The sequence below is a fragment of the Leptodactylus fuscus genome, chromosome 11 (genome assembly GCF_031893055.1).
Source record: "Leptodactylus fuscus isolate aLepFus1 chromosome 11, aLepFus1.hap2, whole genome shotgun sequence".
NCBI classification, from domain to species: Eukaryota; Metazoa; Chordata; class Amphibia; order Anura; family Leptodactylidae; genus Leptodactylus; species Leptodactylus fuscus.
In genome coordinates, this window is record NC_134275.1 from 49,590,439 (window position 1) to 49,615,126 (window position 24,688).

A 24,688-nucleotide genomic window follows, 5' to 3' on the forward strand; every position below is an offset into this window, starting at 1 on the left:
CCTTCTCTCTCTCCTATATAAAGGATAATACTCTACAAAGGACCTTTCGCTTCCTCCGACAACTCTTCGCCTCCTTTAATAGCTGATGCAACGATTTTGCAGTTTGTTTCACTACATTTAAGCATTCTGCTGTCAAGTGGTCCTAAACTGGAGCAGAAAGACAGGGACCGCCCACCTGACAGGAGAGACAATAATTGAGCTGAAACTACCAGAAATGATTGTTTGGGGGGCAGCGGGGGCTACAGAAGAAGGTCCAATTGTGCCAGAGTCAGTGGAGGGCGCCTCTTGAAGGATGCAGAGAGTGGGAGTGGGCGGGGTAGTATTAAGTTGTGATTTTGGGGCACCCACCCTAGGGGTACGTTCACATTTCACTGTTTCATCTGTTCTTTGGGTCTGTTGTAGGAACTGACAAATGGGATAAACAATAAAAGATGAATCTAATGACAGACAACAGGCCCCGAGGAGATCCATGAGGAATCCATTGTTAGATTTTCGACATCACTGGACAAAACAGTCCTGGAAATTTCAGATGGACTCCAACGCAAATGTGAACGCAGCCTACAGAGGTTATGACACCAATCCACAGAACAGGGAATACAGTAAGTGTCAGATCACAGAGGGTCCAACCAATGGGACCTCCACTGATCAGAAGAATGGGAGCCAAAGTTCTCTTGTATGCTCCATTTGACGTACGGGCATGACTAGTGCCCCATTCACTTCTATGGGGCTGTAGGACACAATCTCCAGCATCCTATAAAAGGGGCGCAGGTCACACAAGTACGTCAGCACTTCATCCGCATGTAGCATACAGGGGAGTTTTCATGACTAAAAGGCGTCCGTGCCTCGAAACGTGTAGGCAATTTATCTTTATACTCCTGCACTAAGTTTTTAATGGAAGCGTGATTCTTCTGTAATTAAAGTGAAGTTTTACATTCAATTGAATTCCGGATCTTGAGTGCTGGATCTCCTCCATTTTTTCTTGTTGTTCACAAAAGAAATGTTTAAATAACAAAAGATAAAGTCACAAGGACAGTCGTGTGTACAAGGTCAGTCGGCCAGGCTCACATCTGCGTTCGGTATTCTGTTCAGGGAGACCACTTGGAGACCCCCGAATGAATACCGAATGCATTAAAAAGTGGTTAGCATAAAGAAACCACATGGACCCCACAGACTGCAATGGGGTCCGTGTGATCGCCACACAAATCATGCCGAGAGAAAAGTCCTGCTTGCAGAAATGGAATACCGAACGCAGATGTGAACCAGGCTAGTCCACAGGCCTCTCTCCTGATCCAGTGCATAGGAGGGGGGAGAATGCCATTGCCAGACCCCCTGGTCACTGTTCGGCGGTATGTCCGAGCCGCGCTATACAGTAGGCAGATGACGCTACGCCCCAGGTGACATTACCTTCCACTGACAGTAAGTGCACCCATCTGCTTCCAGCTCTGTGCACTGTATAGTACGTGTATTGGATGTACCCCAAACAGCTGGTCCATGCATGGGTCCATGCCATTGCCCTCCCCACTAGTCAGATATACTAAGGAAGGCCATGAATAAAAGGACAAAATCCTGGACACCCCTGTAATGCAATGTCTATGCCCATCCGGCCTGCAGTTAGTAGCCCCCGATAATGGTGGAGAAGGACGCCAATATGCCAAATTACAGTGACCACGAGGGCTGTACAGGCTGGCGTATTGGGGTTGACAAGGTCTTATTTAACTCTTATTTTGGGGATAATTTTATTTTTTGCCAGTTTCAACCAACTGGTTAATAATTGAGAAGTCGGAGCGATTTCTGCTCGGTACGTTTGACGTCACGATTTGGTCCTCACTGACATTTCTCTTCTCTCAGGAGACACTGACATTTCTCTCTCTTCTCTCAGCAGATACCTGAAAACCACGAAGCCGACGTCCAGCTGCAACGTCCTGTCACTACAGTCACCGAGCCTGGCACACAACATGTATGCAAAAATGGTAGCCATGAATATACAAATGATGGGGGCAGGATTAACCCTTTGTGCCACGCTTAGAGATTTTACTTCTAGGAAAACAATTCCCACCACTGGCAAATCTTTATGAATTCACTAGAAATCTATGAGATATATCATATAGTCACGGCCATGGAGGGCGGATACAACACCAGGCGAATGGAGCAACGGGAGTGAAGAGGTTAATCCCGACACTGAGGAGAAAGTCAAACAGGTTTCAGGAGAGAGGAGTGTGTGAAAGGTCAGTGTGTACTGATACCGAGACCTCGCACCGCGCACCTCCCCCTTGTACACTACTACTACTACTACTACACCCTGACAATACGGGCACTAGCGAGCCAAGCTACACTGTCACGTGACATGGGCGCCATCACACCGGTCCAGAGAGAGGCCTTGTTATATAGAGATAGATAGATAGACCGCTCTGTACCATGGACACTATTACCCCGGGCCTGTTTGCGGCCCAGCTGGGGCACCTAGACATGATACGGCAGATCACACAGGACTTGTACCTAACACTGGTCACACCGATGGAGAGGTCATTGAACACGCCGATAACTTGTGTCCATAGACCGCGCGTTTACATGGTGATGACTACACGGAGCCATTATGGGGCAGTATAGCGATAAGGTCAGGCCTACACGACTTATCACCAATGTCAGTGAAAGGAGCCGCATTGTCCACAACCAACAGGTCCAGTCACAAAATAAAAAAAAAAAACAGCAGTGCTTCACCATTTTGCGACTACAAGTCCCAGTCACAACAACCACCAGGTTACAACGAGACTCTAGTCAGTATCAGTAACATTGGTAAAGGAACACGACACGGCCATCTTCACTCACCGCCATTAATATTGACAAGGTCGCAGCCATAAAACAATGACTAAAGTATATGTATATGTCCTGTACATGGCCACACCACCAGCCATATAACAGTGACCACTGGACTGTCCATCAGCAGCCCCTTTAAGGGCATGTTCACATGGTGGAATTTGGCGCTGGATTTGAGGTGGATTACAAGTATTGTCCTTATTCCGCAGAGACGCCCCATGTCTCGCCCCATTTATCTGAGACATTCCACCACGGGAGGCAGAAATGGAAGGCAAAAATATGAAATGACCCTAAGAGGCACCCATAGGTCCATAGGTGAGAAATCAGCTTGTAAGGTCATCGGAGCGACAGGAAGAAACTGGGGGCAGATTTACTAAAATGGTCAAAAATAAAAACTGTCTTCATTGCCCATAGCAACCAATCTCTGTCCATAGCAACAAATCATAATGCAGCTTTCACTTTGTATTCTACTCCTGACAAATTAAAGCTGCATTCATTGTGATTGGTCGCTATGGGCTGTGATCGGTCGCTATGGGCTGTGATCGGTCGCTATGGGCTGTGATCGGTCGCTATGGGCTGTGATTGGTCGCTATGCGTGGTGATTGGTCGCTATGGGCTGTGATTGGTCGCTATGCGTGGTGATTGGTCTCTATGGGCTGTGATTGGTCGCTATGGGCTGTGATTGGTCGCTATGGGCTGTGATTGGTCGCTATGGGCTGTGATTGGTCGTTATGGGCTGTGATCGGTCGCTATGGGCTGTGATCGGTCGCTATGGGCTGTGATCGGTCGCTATGGGCTGTGATCGGTCGCTATGGGCTGTGATCGGTCGCTATGGGCTGTGATCGGTCGCTATGGGCTGTGATTGGTCGCTATGGGCTGTGATCGGTCGCTATGGGCTGTGATCGGTCTCTATGGGCTGTGATTGGTCGCTATGGGCTGTGATCGGTTGCTATGGGCTGTGATTGGTCGCTATGGGCTGTGATTGGTCGTTATGGGCTGTGATCGGTCGCTATGGGCTGTGATCGGTCGCTATGGGCTGTGATCGGTCGCTATGGGCTGTGATCGGTCGCTATGGGCTGTGATCGGTCGCTATGGGCTGTGATCGGTTGCTATGGGCTGTGATTGGTCGCTATGGGCTGTGATTGGTCGTTATGGGCTGTGATCGGTCGCTATGGGCTGTGATCGGTCGCTATGGGCTGTGATCGGTCGCTATGGGCTGTGATCGGTCGCTATGGGCTGTGATCGGTCGCTATGGGCTGTGATCGGTCGCTATGGGCTGTGATTGGTCGCTATGGGCTGTGATCGGTCGCTATGGGCTGTGATCGGTCTCTATGGGCTGTGATTGGTCGCTATGGGCTGTGATCGGTTGCTATGGGCTGTGATTGGTCGCTATGGGCTGTGATTGGTAACTATGGGCAACTAAAACAGTTTTACTTTTAGACTGTTCTAATAAATCTGCCCCACTAGGACCAATGACAGCCGTTTGGGTTACTGAATGGGGTTCAATTGTTTGCCTATAGGATACCATACACAGCCTGTATATACCTCCATGTCCTGCCATATCCCATCCTGTATCTAGTCTAGAGGTGCTAATGGGGCACACTTGTCAAATTTTTCCCAATATCCATCTCCTTTGGATGTATTATAGGAGTATTGTAGATGTATTGTAGAAGTAATGTAGGACTATTGTAGACGTATCGTAGGACTATTTTAGATGTATTGTAGGAGTATTGTAGGGCTATTGCAGGAGTATTGTAGGAGTATTATAGATGTATTGTAGGAGTATTGTAGGAGTATTATAGATGCATTGTAGGAGTATTGTAGGACTATTTTAGATGTATTGTAGGAGTATTGCAGGACTATTGTAGGGCTATTGTAGGAGTATTATAGATGTATTGTAGGAGTATTGTAGGGCTATTGCAGGAGTATTGTAGGAGTATTATAGATGCATTGTAGGAGTATTATAGATGTATTGTAGGAGTATTGTAGGAGTATTATAGATGCATTGTAGGAGTATTATAGATGCATTGTAGGAGTATTGTAGGACTATTTTAGATGTATTGTAGGAGTATTGCAGGACTATTGTAGGGCTATTGTAGGAGTATTATAGATGTATTGTAGGAGTATTGTAGGGCTATTGCAGGAGTATTGTAGGAGTATTATAGATGCATTGTAGGAGTATTGTAGGACTATTGTAAGACTATTGTAGCTTTGTAGCTGTATTGTAGGAGTATTATAGATGTATTGTAGGAGTATTGTAGAACTATTGTAGATGTATTGTAGGAGTATTATAGATGCATTGTAGGACTATTGTAAGACTATTGTAGCTGTATTGTAGGAGTATTATAGATGAATTGTACGCGTATTGTAGAACTATTGTAGCACTATTGTAGGAGTATTGTAGCTGTATTGTAGAACTTTTGTAAGACCATTGTAGAAGTATTGTAGAATTATTGTAAGACTATTGTAGGAGTATTGTAGAACAATTGTATAACTATTGTAATACTATTGATGATGTATTGTAAATGTATTGTAGGAGTATTGTAGATGTATTATTGTAGGACTATTTTAGGACTATTGTAGATGTATTGTAGGAGCATTTTAGAACTATTGTAGCACTATTTTACGAGTATTGTAGGAGTATTGTAGAATTTTTGTAGGACTATTGTAGGAGTATTGTAGAACGATTGTAGAACTATTGTAAGACTATTGTAGGACAATTGTAGGTGAATTGTAGAACTATTGTAGGACAATTGAAGATGTATTGTAGGAGTATTGTAAGACTATTGTAGGAGTCTTGTAGATGAATTGTAGAACTATTGTAATACTATTGATGATGTATTGTAAATGTATTGCAGACGAATTGTAGGAGTATTGTAGATGAATTGTAGGAGTATTGTAGAACTATTGTAATACTATTGAAGATGTATTGTAGATGTATTGTAGCAGTATTTTAGATGTATTGTAGGAGTATTGTAGATGTATTGTAGATGTATTGTAGGAGTATTGTAGATGTATTGTAGCAGTATTGTAAGAGTATTGTAGGATTATTGTAGATGTATTGTAGGAGTATTGTAGGAGTATTGTAGGAGTATTGTAGCAGTATTGTAGATGTATTGTAGGAGTATTGTAGATGTATTGTAGGAGTATTGTAGATGTATTGTAGGAGTATTGTAGATGTATTGTAAGAGTATTGTATGAGTATTGTAGGAGTATTGTACGAGTATTATAGATGTATTGTAGGAGTATTGTAGATGTATTGTAGGAGTATTGTAGATGTATTGTAGGAGTATTGTAGATGTATTGTAGCAGTATTGTAAGAGTATTGTAGGATTATTGTAGGAGTATTGTAGGAGTATTGTAGATGTATTGTAGTTCCTTATGGCAGCTTTGATTTCCTCCTCCTTTCCAATGGGTAAATTCACCTGGCACAGTCAAATTGCAAAAATCTGGGTAAAAAACATGATTTGGCTCCACCAGGTCAATTCTTTACACTGTTCGACCCCTGAACACAGAAGAGCTTTCAGCATGTAGCCGGCAAGGCAGCTCAACAGTGCGGGGACATAGTCTGTGTGCCGCCATATTGTACCTCCATATAGCACCTCCTGGCAAGGCTTCTCTCCCCTAGAAGTAACATTTCCAAGTGGGTTCACACCAGCATTCGATCTCCATTCTCAGGTTTCCGTCTTCTGCATGCAGAAGACGGAAACCTGTCATGCCGAGTCCGGCTGTGAGCGCCGGTGAGCGTTTTATGCGCTCCGTGGCAAAATCTTTTTTTTTTTTTTTAAACCGGACACAGAGTACTACATGTCCAACTCTGTGTCCGGTTTAAAAAACACAGTTTCGCCGCAGAGCGCATAAAACGCTCACCGGCACACACGGCTGGAGACTTTTCAAGCCCATTCAAATGAATGGGCTTGAAACATGCCGGCAGGTTTCCGTCTCCTGCCCCTGTTTTGTGCAGGAAACGGAAACCTGTAGAACGGAGTATGGGCGCAGATGTGAATGAGCCCTGAGAATCCGTCTGGTTTGGGATGTACAGCACCAATGAAAATGTACATGGTATTGCTCAAAAGACATCTATGGCGGCCATATAATGGCTTTGTACGATTCGTACCCTATATACAGCTGAGTTCCAGCCGTGTGCACGAACTCTTATAGAAATAAAACCTACTAGTGTGAGCCGGGCTGGTACTTTACTATAACAAGGCCCTAGCACGCGAGACCTTCGGACCACTACAATCTCATAATCCAGCCGATCATATTATGTAAATGTAGAAAATTATAAAAGCACCAAAACCGTGAATTAAATTGCATGAGGTTGTTTAGACAACTATGCTACGCACATTAGCGGTTCACACTGCCCAATGTCAGGTGATTATTGCCCCAGAATCTGGGAACACAATGGCATGGTAAGAGATTTCGGCTATTTACTGGTATCATTAATGTTACCAGACTGAAAAATGCAAACACTCAGTACAAACAGTCAGTCTGGCAATATTCAGGTTTTTTGTTCTGATCCCTCTGATCGCCCAGAATTCACCTGCTGTGGGCTTAGAACCGTGGAGCGGGTCACTTTGTGCCGGATGCTTTAGTGGCTTCATGTGGATCACATTTGTTTAGTCTCATCCACTTTTCTGCTACTGTAGATCACAGAGAGAGCGGTTGCAATTACTGCCCATGTGCACCAGCATTAAAGGGAGAGTCCAGGGAGTAATAAATCTTACCAGGGTATTCCCTGCACTACCTAACAGGATTACCCAGGGCTGGAAATTACCCTACCTGGTCCAGGTGTGTCTGGCAGCTGGACCTGGAGGTTCTGGGCTGGTTCCATCTGCTGGTCTTGTGATCATCTTGTGTTCCGGATCATCGGGTCTCTCCGCTTCCTCCCTCCTCTCCTGTTCTCACAGGTATACCCTTGGTATTGGGGTTGGCAGACTACAGTAGAGCCAGACCCCATCACACAGACAGGAGAGGAGGCAGGATGACCTGGGGGCTGGTTCCGATCATTTGACAAGGAGTCAGAACAAGTACGGAACCACCAGGTCCAACCACAACAGATGCCCCAAACAGGTAAGTTTATTTCAAGTCCCTGGAGTACCCTTTAAGGCTGAGGCCCCACATTGCGGAAATGCTGCGTTTTTTCCTTCCTTTATGGTTTCCATTTCTTTTCAAGCTTCTGACTTTGGTTCAAAAAACCAGAGCAAAATCCGCAAAAAAAAAAAAAAAAGCTGCGTTTTTGCAACGTGGGGCCTCACCCTAAGACTTATTGCTAATATAGAAGCCGGTACCTGGAAGAAAAAAAGAACAAGTATTGTGAAGGAGATGTCAGTGCTCAGCAATAATTTACCCAACAGGTTTCCTGGCAGGGGGTGATCGGTATAGGAGGCAGCAGCCATACCCGAGCCACACCAGTATTACCCAAGCCACACCAGTATTACCCAAGCCACACCAGTATTACCCGAGCCGCGCCAGTAGTACCCGAGCCGCGCCAGTATTACCCGAGCCGCGCCAGTATTACCTGAGCCGCGCCAGTATTACCTGAGCCGCGCCAGTATTACCTGAGCCGCGCCAGTATCACCTGAGCCGCGCCAGTATCACCTGAGCCGCGCCAGTATCACCTGAGCCGCGCCAGTATCACCTGAGCCGCACAAGTATCACCTGAGCCGCACAAGTATCACCTGAGCCGCACAAGTATCACCTGAGCCGCACAAGTATTACCTGAGCCACGCCAGTATTACCTGAGCCACGCCAGTATTACCTGAGCCACGCCAGTATTACCTGAGCCACACTAGTATCACCTGAGCCACACCAGTATTACCTGAGCTAAGCCAGTATTACCTGAGCCGCACCAGTATTACCTGAGCCGCACCAGTATTACCTGAGCCGCACCAGTATTACCTGAGCCGCACCAGTATTACCTGAGCCGCACTAGTATTACCTGAGCCGCACTAGTATCACCTGAGCCACACCAGTATTACCTGAGCCGCACCAGTATTACCTGAGCCGCACCAGTATTGTAAATGGAACACGATCATTGGGGGGCTTCGTCAAATCACAAACCAGGATCTTCTGTTCATAGGAAACTATTAGCAGCATAGGGGCACTTACTGTAAATTCTGGGACTCCTATATATGTATGAGTAGTCAGTGTCAGGCTGGACCACCAGAGCACCAGAAGATCCTCCAATGGCCCAGGCTCACAATCATGGTCCAGCAGAAAACACCCACATTTGAAGGATACTATAGTCTCTTTCCTAGGGTTGTTGAAGAGCGGGCCCCTACAATCGCTTCATCTGGTGGGCCGGAGGAATCTCGGACTGACATTGCGTGCTGTCTCGTCCCACCTGATATGATATATAGCTAGGATATTCCATACATTATGAGGTCCAATCTCCACCAATTCTGAAACAAGGGACAAATGTTCTGCTCCACAAGGATGGCTCCAGCCACTGAGCTTACAATTACGTTACAGCCCCAGTTACACAAGTCTGTGGTGTTTAACAAGTGTTACCCCCTTCGTGATCACGAGCAATGGCTGTCCCAGCAATCCCCATCGCCAAATGATTCCGGGATCTCCCTCCAACAAAGCCTGGGAAATAGATCATAGTGCCCTTACATTTGGGTGTCTTCTGCAGGACCATTACTGCGCCTGGGCCTACCAGAGGATCCTGTGGTATTCTGGTGGCATTCTGGTGGGCCGTTCTGGCAATGCCCCACCTATTATGAAGTGATAACATATCCTAGCAAAGTGACATCACTTCTTTAGGTGGTAAAGCGTCTTTAATGGCCTACCAATATGATAAGCTAGAAAAACCCGATTGGTGGAGATCACTAGGATGGATTTATAGCTTCCACTGACATAGCACATGAGACCACCCTGTATGTCAGAATTTATTTGTAGTCATTCCATTTACACTGTCACGGCCTAGCGACGATCCCTTTCAGTTCTTCTTGGTGTTCCTCAGACCTGAGCAAGCAGTGCAGAGTTTTTAGGGACCACCTGCCCAGTTCTGTGAGAAGACCCAAACGAAGCTGAAAAGAACTAAATGGTCACAGCAATCATTGGTGGTCACCAAGACATCCGCTGATCAAAACTTCTCACAAAGATATAGCAGACACCTTTTAACTCTTTCAAGAGACCCTTGAGGTAGGGCGTGCACAGTTAGTACGTGGAACCAGCTCCTGGCCTAAAGGGGGACCCAAAGGCCCCTGTGCCATATAGATAACAGCCAGTTAGGTGAGGGCGCTGGTCCAGATCTTACCCCAGGGCCCAAGAACTACAGGTTAGGCTTCTGCTCGACATGAACCAGACATGAGATACTTCTAGTTCCATAAATAGGGATTTATGTCTCCATGGCCTTGTTCAGTACCAATATTGTGAATGATAGGAGGTTCTGCATTTCGGGCCATAGGCCATGTCTGACCTTTAAATCATGACATTTATAACTAGCTAAGAGAATACGTAAAGGCGAGGTCCCCTCCCCCACATACAACAATGGCCATAAACACTTACTATTGCTGGACTTCAGGTCCCGGTGGATAATGGGAACGATGGCCTCGCTGTGCAGATATTTCATGCCTCGTGCAATCTGTACAGCCCAGTTGACTAGTACATGAGCGGGGACTTTTTTCCCAGCTAAGGCCCGGTGTAATGGTCCACCTCTCGCATACTCCATGACCAGGCAAAGATGGGGGGGTGTTGTACATACTCCCTTCAAGGCTATAATGTTGGGATGGTGCAACATGCAAAACAGTTTGGCTTCCTGTCTGACATTTTCTGATGTCACATTGATATCTTCATCCGGGTCATGTCGTACAGCTTTAACTGCCACCTCTCCTCCTCGCCATATCCCCTTATAGACCTTCCCAAAACCTCCCACCCCAATGATTTCCTCCAAATCGAGCTCCTCAAACTTTATCTGCAGTGGATGAGGGAAGTCTTTGGGGGCGGCCTGCAAGGTGGTATATTTAAGGTCACTGACCACATAGTTGCTTGGAAAGATTCCTACTTTGTCTTTAACTTTTCCAGTCCACCAACCTTCATCACCAGAGACTGTAGAGTCCTTGGAGAGGATCTCCACCAAGTCGCCCCTTCTTAATGTTAGTTCTTCTTCTGCAGTGGCCTCGTAATCAAAAACAGCTGTCCACAAAGGGTTGGCGCCCCCATAACCCTCCGTATTGTGCCACATTCCATTTTCCTTTGGGTCTTTAGAGTTTTGCCACAACATGGTCTCCGCTTTTGGAAAGCCATCCATACCTGCAGGTCACGGTAGGGAAGTTCTCATTTTACTCCATGCTAATTCCAATACTGCCCTTGTCCAATGTACATATATCCGGAACATAAAGACATAAAGACGTCCAAGACCAGTTGTACATAAAGTGGCCCCTGACTAAACCCAGGATCCGCTCCATTACTCATTCTGCCATCCATCTTCCAATAGACACATCGTGTTGATGAAACCGAGCCAGATCCCTCAGGTACATTGGGGTGGAGAGTTCGGTGAATTAGGGGACCACTTTACAAGTCCTGGAACTTCCAGTTCAGAAGCTTCAAACAGGAGCTGAGAGGGATTAAGAAAAGTTAGAAGTTAAATCCTCATTAAAATTATCAAAGACATCTTCAAGGTGGAGAAGACCATCTTGTGTCTCTCCCCACGTTCCTACAAGGTGCATCCATCTTTACTACAATCCTGCCAGGTTTATAGAGAGCGGGAAGGGTTAAAGCCGTGTCTGTGTTTATTTGATCTATAGAAATCCGATGCTGCAGTTTGACACGGACGCTCTACCTGTCACACAGCATGGTCACCCGGATTAAGGTTACATATAGAGCATGCATATACCTTCAGTGGATAGTTATAGGTGCACATACTATATAGGATACGTATAGAGCAGACAGGACTCCATTATCAGAATCTTCTGTGGTTCTGGTATAAGGATAGCTCATGGTCGGATATGCTCTGCGATCCTATACATATATATATATATATATATATATATATATATATATATATATATATATGGGCTCAGACAGCAGGGAGGAGAATCCTATGGATCTGCTGATAGACTGATCCCCTCCTGACAATCAGATCCTGTGCCGGGTCAATAGTAGGATCACCTGACGGGATATTAGCAGCCTCGCAGTGTTTCTATATATGAGATCTTGGATGTTATTACAGCCATATATAATTCATACAGGCGCCTTCTAGGTGATCGTATAGAACGTTACCGTATAGCGGCCAGTAGATCACCTACCTCGTAAGTCCATGTCTGAGGAGAGCTTTACCATAGAGATGATCTCTTACAGCAGCCGGTATGTAGACGTGCACAAATCCTCACAATCTTCACATCATCATCTCCATCATCATCATCATCATCATCTGTCCTTCCCTCTATGACAAGGTGAAGACGGGCCGATTCTCCTCCATCACCTGCAGGAATCCGGCTCTTGCCCCTCTCTCTGGGGTAATGGTTTCCATTCACCTTACACAGGCTGTCAGCTGTTCCAGGCACAGCAGATCCACGGCCACCCCCTCACCTCCCTGCCAGTGCCCAGTGCATTGTGGGACTTGTAGTCTCTTATGTGGTGCAAAGAGACAATTACACGATGCGACCAGTAGGTTGTGCCCTGCAGTCCTGAGGGAGATGTACAGAATAATACACAGTCCCTGCTATACTGGGATATATTGTATACAGGACAGAGCCATATTATAGTTACCTGCTGATACACTGAGGGCACCTATGGAATACATATCCCTATAGTATATACTGAGCGCATGTATGGAATATATATCTCCCTATAGTATATACTGAGTGTACCTATGGAATATATATCCCTATAGTATATACCAAGCGTATCTATAGAATATATATACATATCCTTATAGTATATACTGAGCGTACCTATGGAATATACAGTATATCCCTATAGTATATACCGAGCGCACTTATAGAATATATATACATATCCCTATAGTATATACTGAGTGTACCTATGGAATATATATATATATATATATATATATATATATATATATATATATCTCCTTATAGTATATGCTAAGTGTACCTATGGAATATACTATATATATATATATATATATATATATATATATTTATATATATATATATATATATATATATATCTCTTATAAATCAACGCTGTCATTGCCCCGATTCTCCTCTACGGCAGCGAAGTCTGGGGCCCAGGCACCTACCCAGAACAGCCAAAGTGGGACTCTAGCCCAACAGAGACCTTCCACCTGGAGTTCTGCAAATACCTGCTCCATGTCCACTGCAACACTCCCAACATGGCCTGCAGGGCAGAGGTAGGCAGACTCCCCCTATGGTTCACCATACAGAAGAGGGCACTAGCATTCCAGGTGCACATTCAGGGCAGCAACTCCGACTCCTACCACCACCAAGCATGGCTAAGCCACAGAGCTCGAAACAAACCTGACACCCCCCAACCAAACAGCCAACCACCAAACCAAAAACACCAACAGACGATGACCAAGGCCCAAATAAAGGCGACCACAGAGGCAAACAGAGAGCGGTACATTGAGGAATGGAGAAACAAAATAAATAACTCCAAGAAACTCACCATGTACCAATCTCTGCAAAGGAACTACACCATGGCCGCCTACCTGGAGAGAATACGCCACCCCAAACACAGACAGACCCTGAGCCGGTACAGACTGAGCGCCCACAACCTAGAGATAGAGACGGAACGATACAGGCAGACGTACAAGCCACGGGAGAACAGACTGTGCCAGCACTGTGACCAGGGGGCCCTAGAAGACGAGGCCCATTACCTGCTACACTGCACCAAATACCCAGCTGTGAGGGCCGTCTACTACCAAAGACTCTCTGCCCACATCCCAGACGAGAAGAGGAAACTCTACATCCTACTGGGAGAAGAGGAGACCACTGTGGAGATCGCTGCCCAATACGTGTCCAGCTGTCACCAACTGAGGGGAAGATGAGACCCCAAAGACTATTATACCCCATTATCACCCCACCTAATCACTCACCCACCCTACGCCTGCCCGTACCCACGTGTCCATCGTCCACCTGCCACTAAACAAGAAGAACAATGAGACCCCAAGGACTATTGTACCCCAAACCACCCACCCACTCCACGAACGCCCGCACATTGTTTGGCACAAGCTCCTTCATCATTTACAAGACTTCTGGTGCCCAAAATCCTGAGGATGAGCCCAATTCATGACAAGTGTCCCATCACTAATGGATCACCAGTACAGGGGACACAGAGGCTGACACCCCAGGGTGAATGAACCCCCCATTATTGGGATTCACAGATCTGGTTTTTGATGGCTGTTTATTTGTCAAATATGTTTGGTGTCAAAAAATGGCACAAATCCTAATAAACCAATTCCCATCAGCGGAACCGCTCACGCCATTATTAACACCATATAATAGACAAGACCCTCATTCATATCATAACATAGCAACCAATCACAGCACATACCAACCAATCACAATGCAACTTTTATTTTTTCAGGAGAAGAATACAAAGCGAACGCAGCACTGTGATTGGTTGCTATGTGTGATGTGATTGGCTGTTATGTGATTGGTTGCTACGGGCTGTGACCGGTTTCTAAGCCCATTGGCCTCATGTACATAGACGCCAGGAAACAAAACCTAGTGGTGTTGTCATAGCAACCAGTTAGAATTCAGATTTTCCTTCTTTAATAGATACAGTGAATAGATCGGTTGCTATTAGCAACATCTCCACAGCCTGTATAATAGCTGTGGGCAACAGACGTACTATTAGACAAATATGCTAAATATGCCCCTTTGGTGCCATAGTGATGCATTATGGTAGTCGGGCTCCTCCCTCCTCCACTACACCAGCACTTCTAAGGCTGTGGAGGAGGCCTAGGCATGGCCATAAATAAGGTGCCGGGGATATGAAGGATGGCATTGAAAACATAAGTCTCCCCGCTGAGGTCTCCAAAGGAGCAGAACATCTAGAGAAGCCACCGACTGTCACTAAGCAACTGCCCCAGCTTAGGAAGCAGCAGTGCCAAAAATGTGTTCACCATGGAGCCCTGACAACACCCCAAGGAGGACACCCCAAGGACGACATCTCAAAGAGGACACCCCAAGGAGGGCACCCCAAGGAGGGCACTACAAGGAGGACATCTCAAAGAGAACACCCCAAGGAGGACACCCCCAGGAGGACATCTCAAGGAGGACATCTCAAGGAGGACACCCCCAGGAGGACATCTCAAGGAGGACACCCCAAGGAGGGCACTACAAGGACGACATCTCAAAGAGGACACCCCAAGGAGGGCACCCCAAGGAGGACACCACAAGGAGGACACCCCCAGGAGGACACTTCAAGGACATCTCAAGGAGGACACCCCCAGGAGGACACTTCAAGGACATCTCAAGGAGGACACCCCAATACTAGGTTCACAACAGAGTCTGAAAACTCAATCACAGAAACCACTGAAAATCGGTGGAGCCAATAGTCCTGCACAGAGGATCTATAGTCACGATTTAGTCCATGGGGGCCGCTGTGTGCAATTGCTGTTTTAGCGGCCCGGCCCACCATTGTTCAGGTTCCCTGGTGGAGTGTGAACTGGTGTCCTAGTAGTGAGACAGAGCTATAGGCTTTAGGTGTCAGGACATGCTGGGACTTGTAGTCTTACAGTTGCTGGACAAGTATAGACTTACACAAGGGGATTTAGCACCAAATAGCTGACAATTTTGTTTTGGGATGAAAATCATACAAATGACATATCCCGATAACATCACATCTATTATTTCTTCTCTCGCAAGATAAACCACAGAAATTACACAGAACTTTTTATCGTTTTTGCAATTTTTTTTTTCAGGTTATAATTAATGTTGCGAAGAACAATCTGTCCCTGAAGGGTTAATAGTCACTGTCTGCCTATTGTGGTCACTGTCTGGTGAGGACAGGTCACTTGGCCCCGTCAGGGCCCCGCCCTCATGGCTGAACACCCTTTAATGTGTAACCTGCTTGTTCACAACATTAACCTGTTCTACGGCTGCACAACCTTTGCTCAGACACAGGCCGCCGGCCGGACACTCCCCTGGCAGAGCAGAGGATTCTGGGATGTGTAGTCCTGGCTGTGATTGAGCTGTGCAGTGGGTGGTGATGGGCAGGCCTCTCCATGGCAGGTGAATGCACACAATGGAGCGGCTGCGCTGGTGCTCAGTCCTATGTGCGGCCCAGGTGTCTGCACAATGACTAATAGCACAGCTCCACCTAGTGACATATGGGAGCACTGCTGAGACAGCACAGAACACACAACATGTTCTCTAATACAGACCCGGGCACTAAGGCGACGATTCCTACTTTTGATACAGCACTGGGTGATTTCTGCTAGCATTGCCCTTTAAGGATCAGGGGCCCATGGCCAACTCCAACTACACCATGTAAGTGTTTCTCCGGCTGGGCTCACCTTCCCCTTCTCCGACTCACTCCTGCGCAGCCTCTTGTATAGTGTCACTTCCAAGAAATGAGTCTTAAGTTTTCCTTGGTAGAAGACGTTCAGGTCATGTCACTTTCCTGTAAGGATCACCATCAGCCATCCGACATGACATGAATACCATCAGTATAAGAATGAAGATTACTCCAGATCTCACATGGGGTTCGCTGCTCAATACTCACCAAAATTTCTCAGGCACACAACGCATTCAACACACCAGCCTTCAAAAAGAACGTGCTCAGCTCCTGCCCTGCATGGCCGGAACATCAGACAGTGCAGGAAAATGTCCATCTTAGGGTGCATTCACACTACGTAACGCCGGGCGTGTATGAGAGCCGTACACGCCGGCGTTACAGCAGGGCTGCCGAACACTTCCCATTCACTTCAATGGGAGCGCTCGTAAACGCCGCTGTTACGAGCGCTCCCATTGAAGTGAATGGGAAGTGTTCGGCAGTCTGCCGTAATGCCGGCGTGTACGGCTCTCATACACGCCCGGCGTTACGTAGTCTGCATGCACCCTTATAGGGGAAATTTCCTGCCCAGCGAAACTACAAGGCATCGGCCTGCGGAGTGCAGATTTAGTCCAACACTTTTCTGTCTACATTTACACCAAAATTTATGTTGCACTGAATTTACGACATACAGTAGAGACCAAAAGTTTGGACACACCTTCTCATTCGCAGAGTTTTCTGTATTTCCATGACTATGACAATTGTAGATTCACACTGAAGGCATCAAAACTCAGAAGTAACACATGTGGAATTATATATTTACCAAAAAGTGTGAAAACTGAAAATCTGTCTTATATTTTCGGTTCCTTTTGCTTTGATTCCTGCTTTGCACACTCTTGGCATTCTCTTGATGAGCTTCATGAGGTAGTCACCAGAAATGGTTTTCACTTCACAGGTGTGCCCTGTCAGGTTTAATAAGTGGGATTTCTTGCCTTATAAATGGGGTGGGGACCATGAGTTGTGTTGTGCAGAAGCCAGGTAGATACACCGCTGATAGTCCTACTGAATAGACTATTAGAATTTGTATTATGGCAAGAAAAAAGCAGCTAAGTAAAGAAAAACGAGAGGCCATCATTACTTTAAGAAATGAAGGTCAGTCAGTCCAAAAAATTGGGAAAACTTTGACAGTTCCAAAAAAAAAATCAAGCACTACAAAGAAACTGGCTGACATGAGGACTGCTCCAGGAAATGAAGACCAAGAGTCACCTCTGCTGCAGAGGATACGTTCATCCGAGTCACCATCCTCAGAAATCGCAGGTTAACAGCAGCTCAGATTAGAGACCAGGTCAATGCCACACAGAGTTCTAGCAGCAGACACATCTCTACAACAACTGGTAAGAGGAGACTTTGTGCAGCAGCGAGGCCTTCATGGTAAAATAGCTGCTAGAAAACCACTGCTAAGGACAGGAAACAAGCAGAAGAGACCACAGGGAATGGACATTAGACCAGTGGAAATCTGTGCTTTGGTCTGCTGAGTCCAAATTTGAGATCTTTGGTTCCAACAACCGTGTCTTTGTGCGACGCAGGGAAAGTGAACGGATGGACTCTACATGCCTGGTTCCCACTGTGAAGCATGGAGGAGGTGTGATGGTGTGGGGAGACCAAGCTGGTGACACTGTTGGGGATTTATACTGAACCAGCATGGCTACCACAGCATCTTGCAGCGGCATGCTATTCCATCCGGTTTGCGTTTAGTTGGACCATCATTTATTTTTCAACAGTACAATGACCCCAAACACCTCCAGGCTGTGTAAGGGCTATCTGACCAAGAAGGAGAGTGATGGGGGGCTACGCCAGATGACCTGGCCTCCACAGTCACCAGACCTGAAACCAATCCAGATAGTTTGGGGTGAGCTGGACTGCAGAGTGAAGGCAAAAGGGCCAACAAGTGCTAAGCATCTATGGAAACTCCTTCAAGACTATTGGAAGACCATTTCTGGTGACTACCTCTTGAAGCTCATCAAGAGAATGCCAAGAGTGCGCAAAGCAGTAATCAAAGCAAAAGGTGAACATAAGACAGATTTTCAGTTGTTTCACACTTTTTTGTTACGTATATAATTCCACATGTGTTACTTCTGAGTTTTGATGCCTTCAGTGTGAATCTACAATTGTCATAGTCATGAAAATACAGAAAACTCTTTGAATGAGAAGGTGTGGCCAAACTGTACTGTATCTATGAACGACAAGCAAGAAACTGCTGAAAAATGTGCCCCAGAATGGACATGGCTTATGGGCGTGGTCTAGGAGTGTCTCACTTTACGACACATTTATAAAACAATAAAGAACAAATATGGGGCAGAATTTCTTGTACAAAGTAAGATAAAGCTTAAATTGGTGTAAACTTAGGAATTTATTTTGTGCGCCATAAAATCCCGTCGTGCGCCAAATATTTGTCTCCTCCAGAAAGTGATTTGTGTCTGATTATTTTGCACCAAACATTGTAGAGTTTTTGATGCCTGAGAGTGAAGTATTTTTTCTAGAAATTTTGCACCAAATCTTAGTCTCCTGGTGAAGGGCAGTGTCCAGTCCGATGGTATTGGAGTCAGAATTTTGGCGCTTCTAGAAACTCTCCATAGTGCTAAAGGTCCGCACAACAGATTCATAAATACGTCTGGAACTACGAACAGTCGTGGTGCTCACATGATGCAGTCTGGCAGTTTTCTTGACCCAGAGACCGATATCAATGAGCTGGATGAGGCGGTTTCTCTTTTCTTGGGAAATCTTCATGACTGATCCTCGATATGATCCATTGACCTTTCACTTCGGAATCCACCTAATAACAGGATTTCAGAAGGGGAAAGGGGGATCACAGCCCACTTACATGACCTTCTGAGATAAAAGTTCATCCAGCACCACGTAGCCCGGGCTACAACTAAGGGGATCAACACATCCCCGAAATGTGTCAGCTACACGTTTTTCTCAATATGAAAGGATCACTATATGACATCTCATAATGTACTGATTTTATTGCCGAAGAGATTAAAGGTTAAGTTTTGAGGATTTTGCTGTGGTGCTGGATTGCTTCTGTGATACACTCCACCTAATAATACCCTGAACTATCGGGGAATGTGAGGACACAATGTGTTTGTAGGATACAAGAAGAAGAAGACTCTACCACCAGGAGCAAAACAGCAACAATGAGAACCATATGATCAGTTCTGCAGATTGACTTTCCTTATCCATCAGTATGGCACAGTCTTCACCTTCAGATTTTACATTTGATCATCGCTTTGGCTCTGAGCAGGATGTGGACGTCGTATCAAATACAAGAGACAAGTTCATTGCAGTGTAATGTGGAGATATTGGATTTACTGAGTCTCCTATGATCGTGTATTACACCGTGCCCAGGGCAAAGAAGACTCAACCAACCAAGAGCTAGCAAAGTATAGCCATTCTTTATGGAAATACATCGCATTTTGGAGGATTCGTCTCTCACATATGGAACACCTGTCTCTTATGTATGTAGGACCTGTCTCTTATGTATGGAGGACCTGTCTCGTAAGTGGAGGACCTATCTCTTATGTATGGAGGGGCCGTCTCTTATGTATGGAGGACCTGTCTCTTATGTATGGAGGACCCGTCTCTTATGTATGGAGGACCCGTCTCTTATGTATGGAGGACTTGTCTCTTACGTATGGAGGACCCGTCTCATATATGGAGGACCCGTCTCTAATGTATTGACACCTAAGTCTCCTAGATTGGCCTACTGTCTAATTTTCATGGGGGTCTGTGATCTCTCCCCTAATATATCAGGTCAAGTGGAAGAAATTTCGAACATGTTGATTTTCAGTTCCTGATCCTTTTGTTCACAGAGGTTTTTTCCAAAGATGTCTGACGTTGGATTGCTTCTGTCCCCAATTCCACTTGGCATCAGTGCAGCTTCCATTCCATTCTGTGCCTAATCTGGTCGCACCTAACATCAAATGACTCTTGTGACCTCTGCAGCCAGTCACTGAATGGGGACATCACAATACCCAGGTGACGGCTAAGGCCAGTGATTGGCTGCAGTGGTTGGCTCAGCGACATCTGGTACACAAAATGAACCGTCCATATGGCCTAGGGTTCGATCGAACCCTGGTTAAGAACCACTGCTCTAGTGCTACCCAATAAGGCCATTCCAGCTCAAAGCATAGTGCCATTTTTTGTCTGCTGGTCCCTCAAGGAGAAAGACCAAAGGATCAACAAACTAAAATTACCCCACATTTAGTCGTGTAGGCTGAGGTTTGAGTATTGAATGAAGTTTAATGCGGGAACTATATGGCAGTGTTTTTGGATGCTGCTTATTAGTTGGGTCGATATGCCCTACTATATGACCTGGTTGCACTCACTTTGCCCCCTCCCTGTGGATGGGGCAAAGTGGAGTTCCTATGATTTTGAAACTTGCCTAAACACAATGGTATAAGTCCACCATTATAGAAGGTTTCATTATCCTACATGATGGCAGCTTCTGATCTATTCTCAGCTGCCCTGACCTTAATGGAGCGTTTGCTACGTCGCAGGTATTTTCGTCAGGCTCAGTTCCACTTTAGAGGACCTAGTTTCGGTCAGGCAGGAAGGTAAGATCCTCTATCACAGGCTTGTGGAGCAGGTTCCACCACATTCCTCCAGGTCACTCGGGATACACCCAAACAACGCTCTGTACTATTAACCATGTCCTGGTCATACAAAATGTGACATGGGGAAGAACCTGCATTACATCAGATCCTCGCTGAGATCACATCTTGTGCTGTCGGTATCATTTAAGAGGAAAGTGAGCAGTCAGGCCTCTAATTGGGTTAATGGAAGAGACCAGAATGGAGAAGCGACTGAAATAGAGCAGCGGCTCCTCCAGACATGGCGTCTATCTATAACGCACTCACTTCTATTGATAGTCAAGTATGATCTGTATTAGGATAAATCCAGCTGGTGGCATTACTATATACGCCTATATATATATATTTGGTTTAATGCATATTGCACATTTTCTGTTAGTACAATAAACCTCATTTCAATCCTGAAATATTACTGTGTCCATCAGTTATTAGATATATCAAACTGAAATGGCTGCTGCAAACACCAAAATATTTAGAACTAAAAATGATTAAGATTAATAGGGGTGCCCAAACTTTTTCATAGGACTGTATATATATATATATACAGTATATATATATATGTATATTGTCATGGTCTGGGGTTGCTAGGTGGGGTGGAATAGACACAAAAGTTCAGATTCTTTAGTCCAAAAACAAAGGTGGAGTTAATTTTCACTCAAAAAGGTAGTGCAGCAACAAAAGGAAATAATACAAAAATAAATCCCTGCCCGGCTAGGCTCTAACTAAACATAGAATAGGTTACCTCACTTAGAATAACAGAAATCAAAAGCCAGTAGAATCATTCAGGACACAGCTCCAAAAAAAACAACCTCTCTGTTTGGCTCTCCAGCCGAGCTCTGCCCCCAGTCTTCTGCTGGAGCTGACTTCTTAAGCCTCCTTGACGAGGAGACTCTCTGCAGCTGAGTCGCTGCTGGAACATCCTCAAAGTGTGGACTGGAGGGGGGTGGAATGACAGATCCCACTACCAATCCTACCTGCCATTCCTAAAAATCCAGCCCAATACTGAGCATTTACCAAAATGCTCAGCAGACAAAAGTTGTCTGCTGAGAACAAACATTCCTGGAGTTTTCTCATCTCACCCACCTGAGTAGTCTGGGTGAGATGTACACCCCCTCCATTACCTGACCAGCCATCGGCTTACAATATATATAGCCGTACCGGGCCCAGGAGCCCCGAGAACCCAAAGGCCTCGCTACAAAAGGCCACTGTTATAGATAGCACAGGGTAAGTTCAGGCCCCAGTATAGGTCTCTGCTAGGACTTCAAGGTATTGTCTGAAGGTGACTATGTCTGGTTATCCCAACCATGGTCATTCATGGTGCAGCCATAGGTCCTAGTGCAATGTCCTATTATCTAATAATGCCCGTGTACCCCTGCGGATGTATAACGGCCCCTCATGTGTATGGTTATGTAAGGCAATGCCCATATACCCCTGTGGATGTATAATGGCCCCCATGTGTATTGTTATGTAAGGCAATGCCCGTGTACCCCTGCGGATGTATAATGGCCCCCATGTGTATGGTTATGTAAGGCAATGCCCGTGTACCCCTGCGGATGTAGAACGGGCCTTGTGTGTATGGTTATGTAAGGCAATGCCCATATACCCCTGTGGATGTATAATGGCCCCCATGTGTATGGTTATGTAAGGCAATGCCCGTGTACCCCTGCGGATGTATAATGGCCCCCATGTGTATGGTTATGTAAGGCAATGCCCGTGTACCCCTGCGGATGTATAATGGCCCTCATATGTACGGTTATGTAAGGCAATGCCCATATACCCCTGCGGATGTATAATGGCCCCCATGTGTACGGTTATGTAAGGCAATGCCCGTGTACCCCTGCAGATATTTAACGGCCCCTTGTGTGTATGGTTATGAAAAGCAATGCCCATATACCCCTGCAGATGGAGAACGGGCCTTGTGTGTATGGTTATGTAAGGCAATGCCCATATACACCTGCAGATGTAGGACGGCCCCTCATGTGTACGGTTACGTAAATTCCTCCTTGTCACTTGCTATTCTGTTACCAGGTAAAACTGCCATTTCCTGATCTTCTGCAATCTCAGAATACCTGTCCTATCCCTGCTGAGGGGCCACGTGACAGGGGCCACACCTGCTAATAGAGCCGACATTCCTCAAATAGCACAGATAGCCAGAGATGGTGACGTCACAGCAGGATACAAAGTCCCGGCACAGAAGAGGCGGAACGGACAGATTACTATAATCAATGGCATCTAATCGTATTCATTACAAAATTCCACAATGCCGGCTATGAATAGATTGGGCTGGAATCACACTGGCAGGTTTTAGTGCAGTTTTTTTGATCCAGAGCCAGGAGTGGGTTCAAAAGGAACTGGAAATATAAAGGGAGGACCGAAACGTTTCTCCGACCATTGACAAAAGCAATTGTACGATACGGTACGGTAAATGAAGTACATGGGCTGGGGAAGGGTTTAGGAACCAAAGCAACTCACCCCCAAAGTGCGCTGGCCTTGGCCACATGATGTCTGAGACTGCCGAAGCGCAGGAGAGGTGAGTAACAGTGGTCATTTATGTTGTCTCACCTCCCTTGGGCCTCCGATTATTATACTCCAGGGTCCCCAAGTATAATGATAATGTTTGTGGGGCCCACAGCCTCACTTACTGGCCTATTAGAAAAAAATACCCTAATGTCCTGGGCCCTGTGGCAGCTGCTAGCCCATTAGTTATGCCTGAATGTCCCACATTATGACTCCCACAGAATATTGTTCCCCTTCATTGTGGCTCCACAGTACATTGTTCCCACCCCCTCACAGTATAATGCCTCCCCCATTGTAGCCCCCACAGCACAGTGCCCCCCACATTACCCCCCCAATATAATGCCTCACTTATTGTGGCCCCCACAGAACAGTGCCCCCCTCATTACTCCCCCCCCCACAGTATAATGCCTCCCACATTGTAGCCCCCACAGTACAGTGCCCCCATCATTACCCCCCCACAGTATAATGCCTCCCACGTTGTAGCCCCCACAGTACAGTGCCCGCATCATTACCACCCCACAGTATAATGCCTCCCACATTGTAGCCCACACAGTACAGTGCCCCCATCATTACCCCCCCCCCCACAGTATAATGCCTCCCACATTGTAGCCCCCACAGTACAGTGCCCCCATCATTACCCTCCCCCACAGTATAATGCCTCGATTATTGTGGCCCCCACAGTACAGTGCCCCCCCTCATTACCCCCCCAGTATAATGCCTCGCTTATTGTGGCCCCCACAGTATAGTGCCCCCCTCATTACCCCCCAGTATAATGCCTCGCTTATTGTGGCCCACATAATACTTACCTCTCCGCGTTCCTCCGCAGTCCAATTTGGTCCCTGCTGCTTTTGAGGGATTCAGAGAGCAGCAGATGCAATGTAGTGACATCACTGGATCGGGCTGGGACTGGCTGTGACGAAATACTGGACAAACAACTGACAAAAGCAAGGACCCCCTCCTCAAATCCCTGATCTGCACTTTGCTGACCTCTTTCTTTAGGTTTCTATGTTTCTGAGCCACGTCCCAATCCCATAGTGCCCTATGAGGCGCCACCCCCAAAATCTGAATATCCCAGATTTTTCTTTGTGCTTTACATTTGTACATTGGGGGCTATTAGGATTTGTTACTTTGGGTATTTTTCTTTTTAATCCCATAAATTCTTGTTTTATTCCTTTTTGTCACTTCAGGTTTCGCTCTCTGCAGGGTCTGAACACTCTGAATCCTAAAATGAAGGGTTTATTGGGAACTCAGCAGGGACAAGCCTGGAG

General features: G+C 46.1%; 1 protein-coding gene across 1 annotated transcript in view; it reads right to left on the minus strand.

Annotated features, from left to right (window-relative positions):
• Positions 1-11,325, minus strand: part of MAP3K10 (mitogen-activated protein kinase kinase kinase 10) — a 28,943-nt gene extending 17,618 nt beyond the window's left edge. Inside the window, exon 1 of the mRNA XM_075260110.1 lies at positions 10,330-11,325. Within this exon, the coding sequence (XP_075116211.1) occupies positions 10,330-11,071 (742 nt within the window). The 5' untranslated portion in view covers positions 11,072-11,325. The remainder of the gene's footprint in view (positions 1-10,329) is intronic.
• Between the last annotated feature and the right edge of the window lie 13,363 nt (positions 11,326-24,688).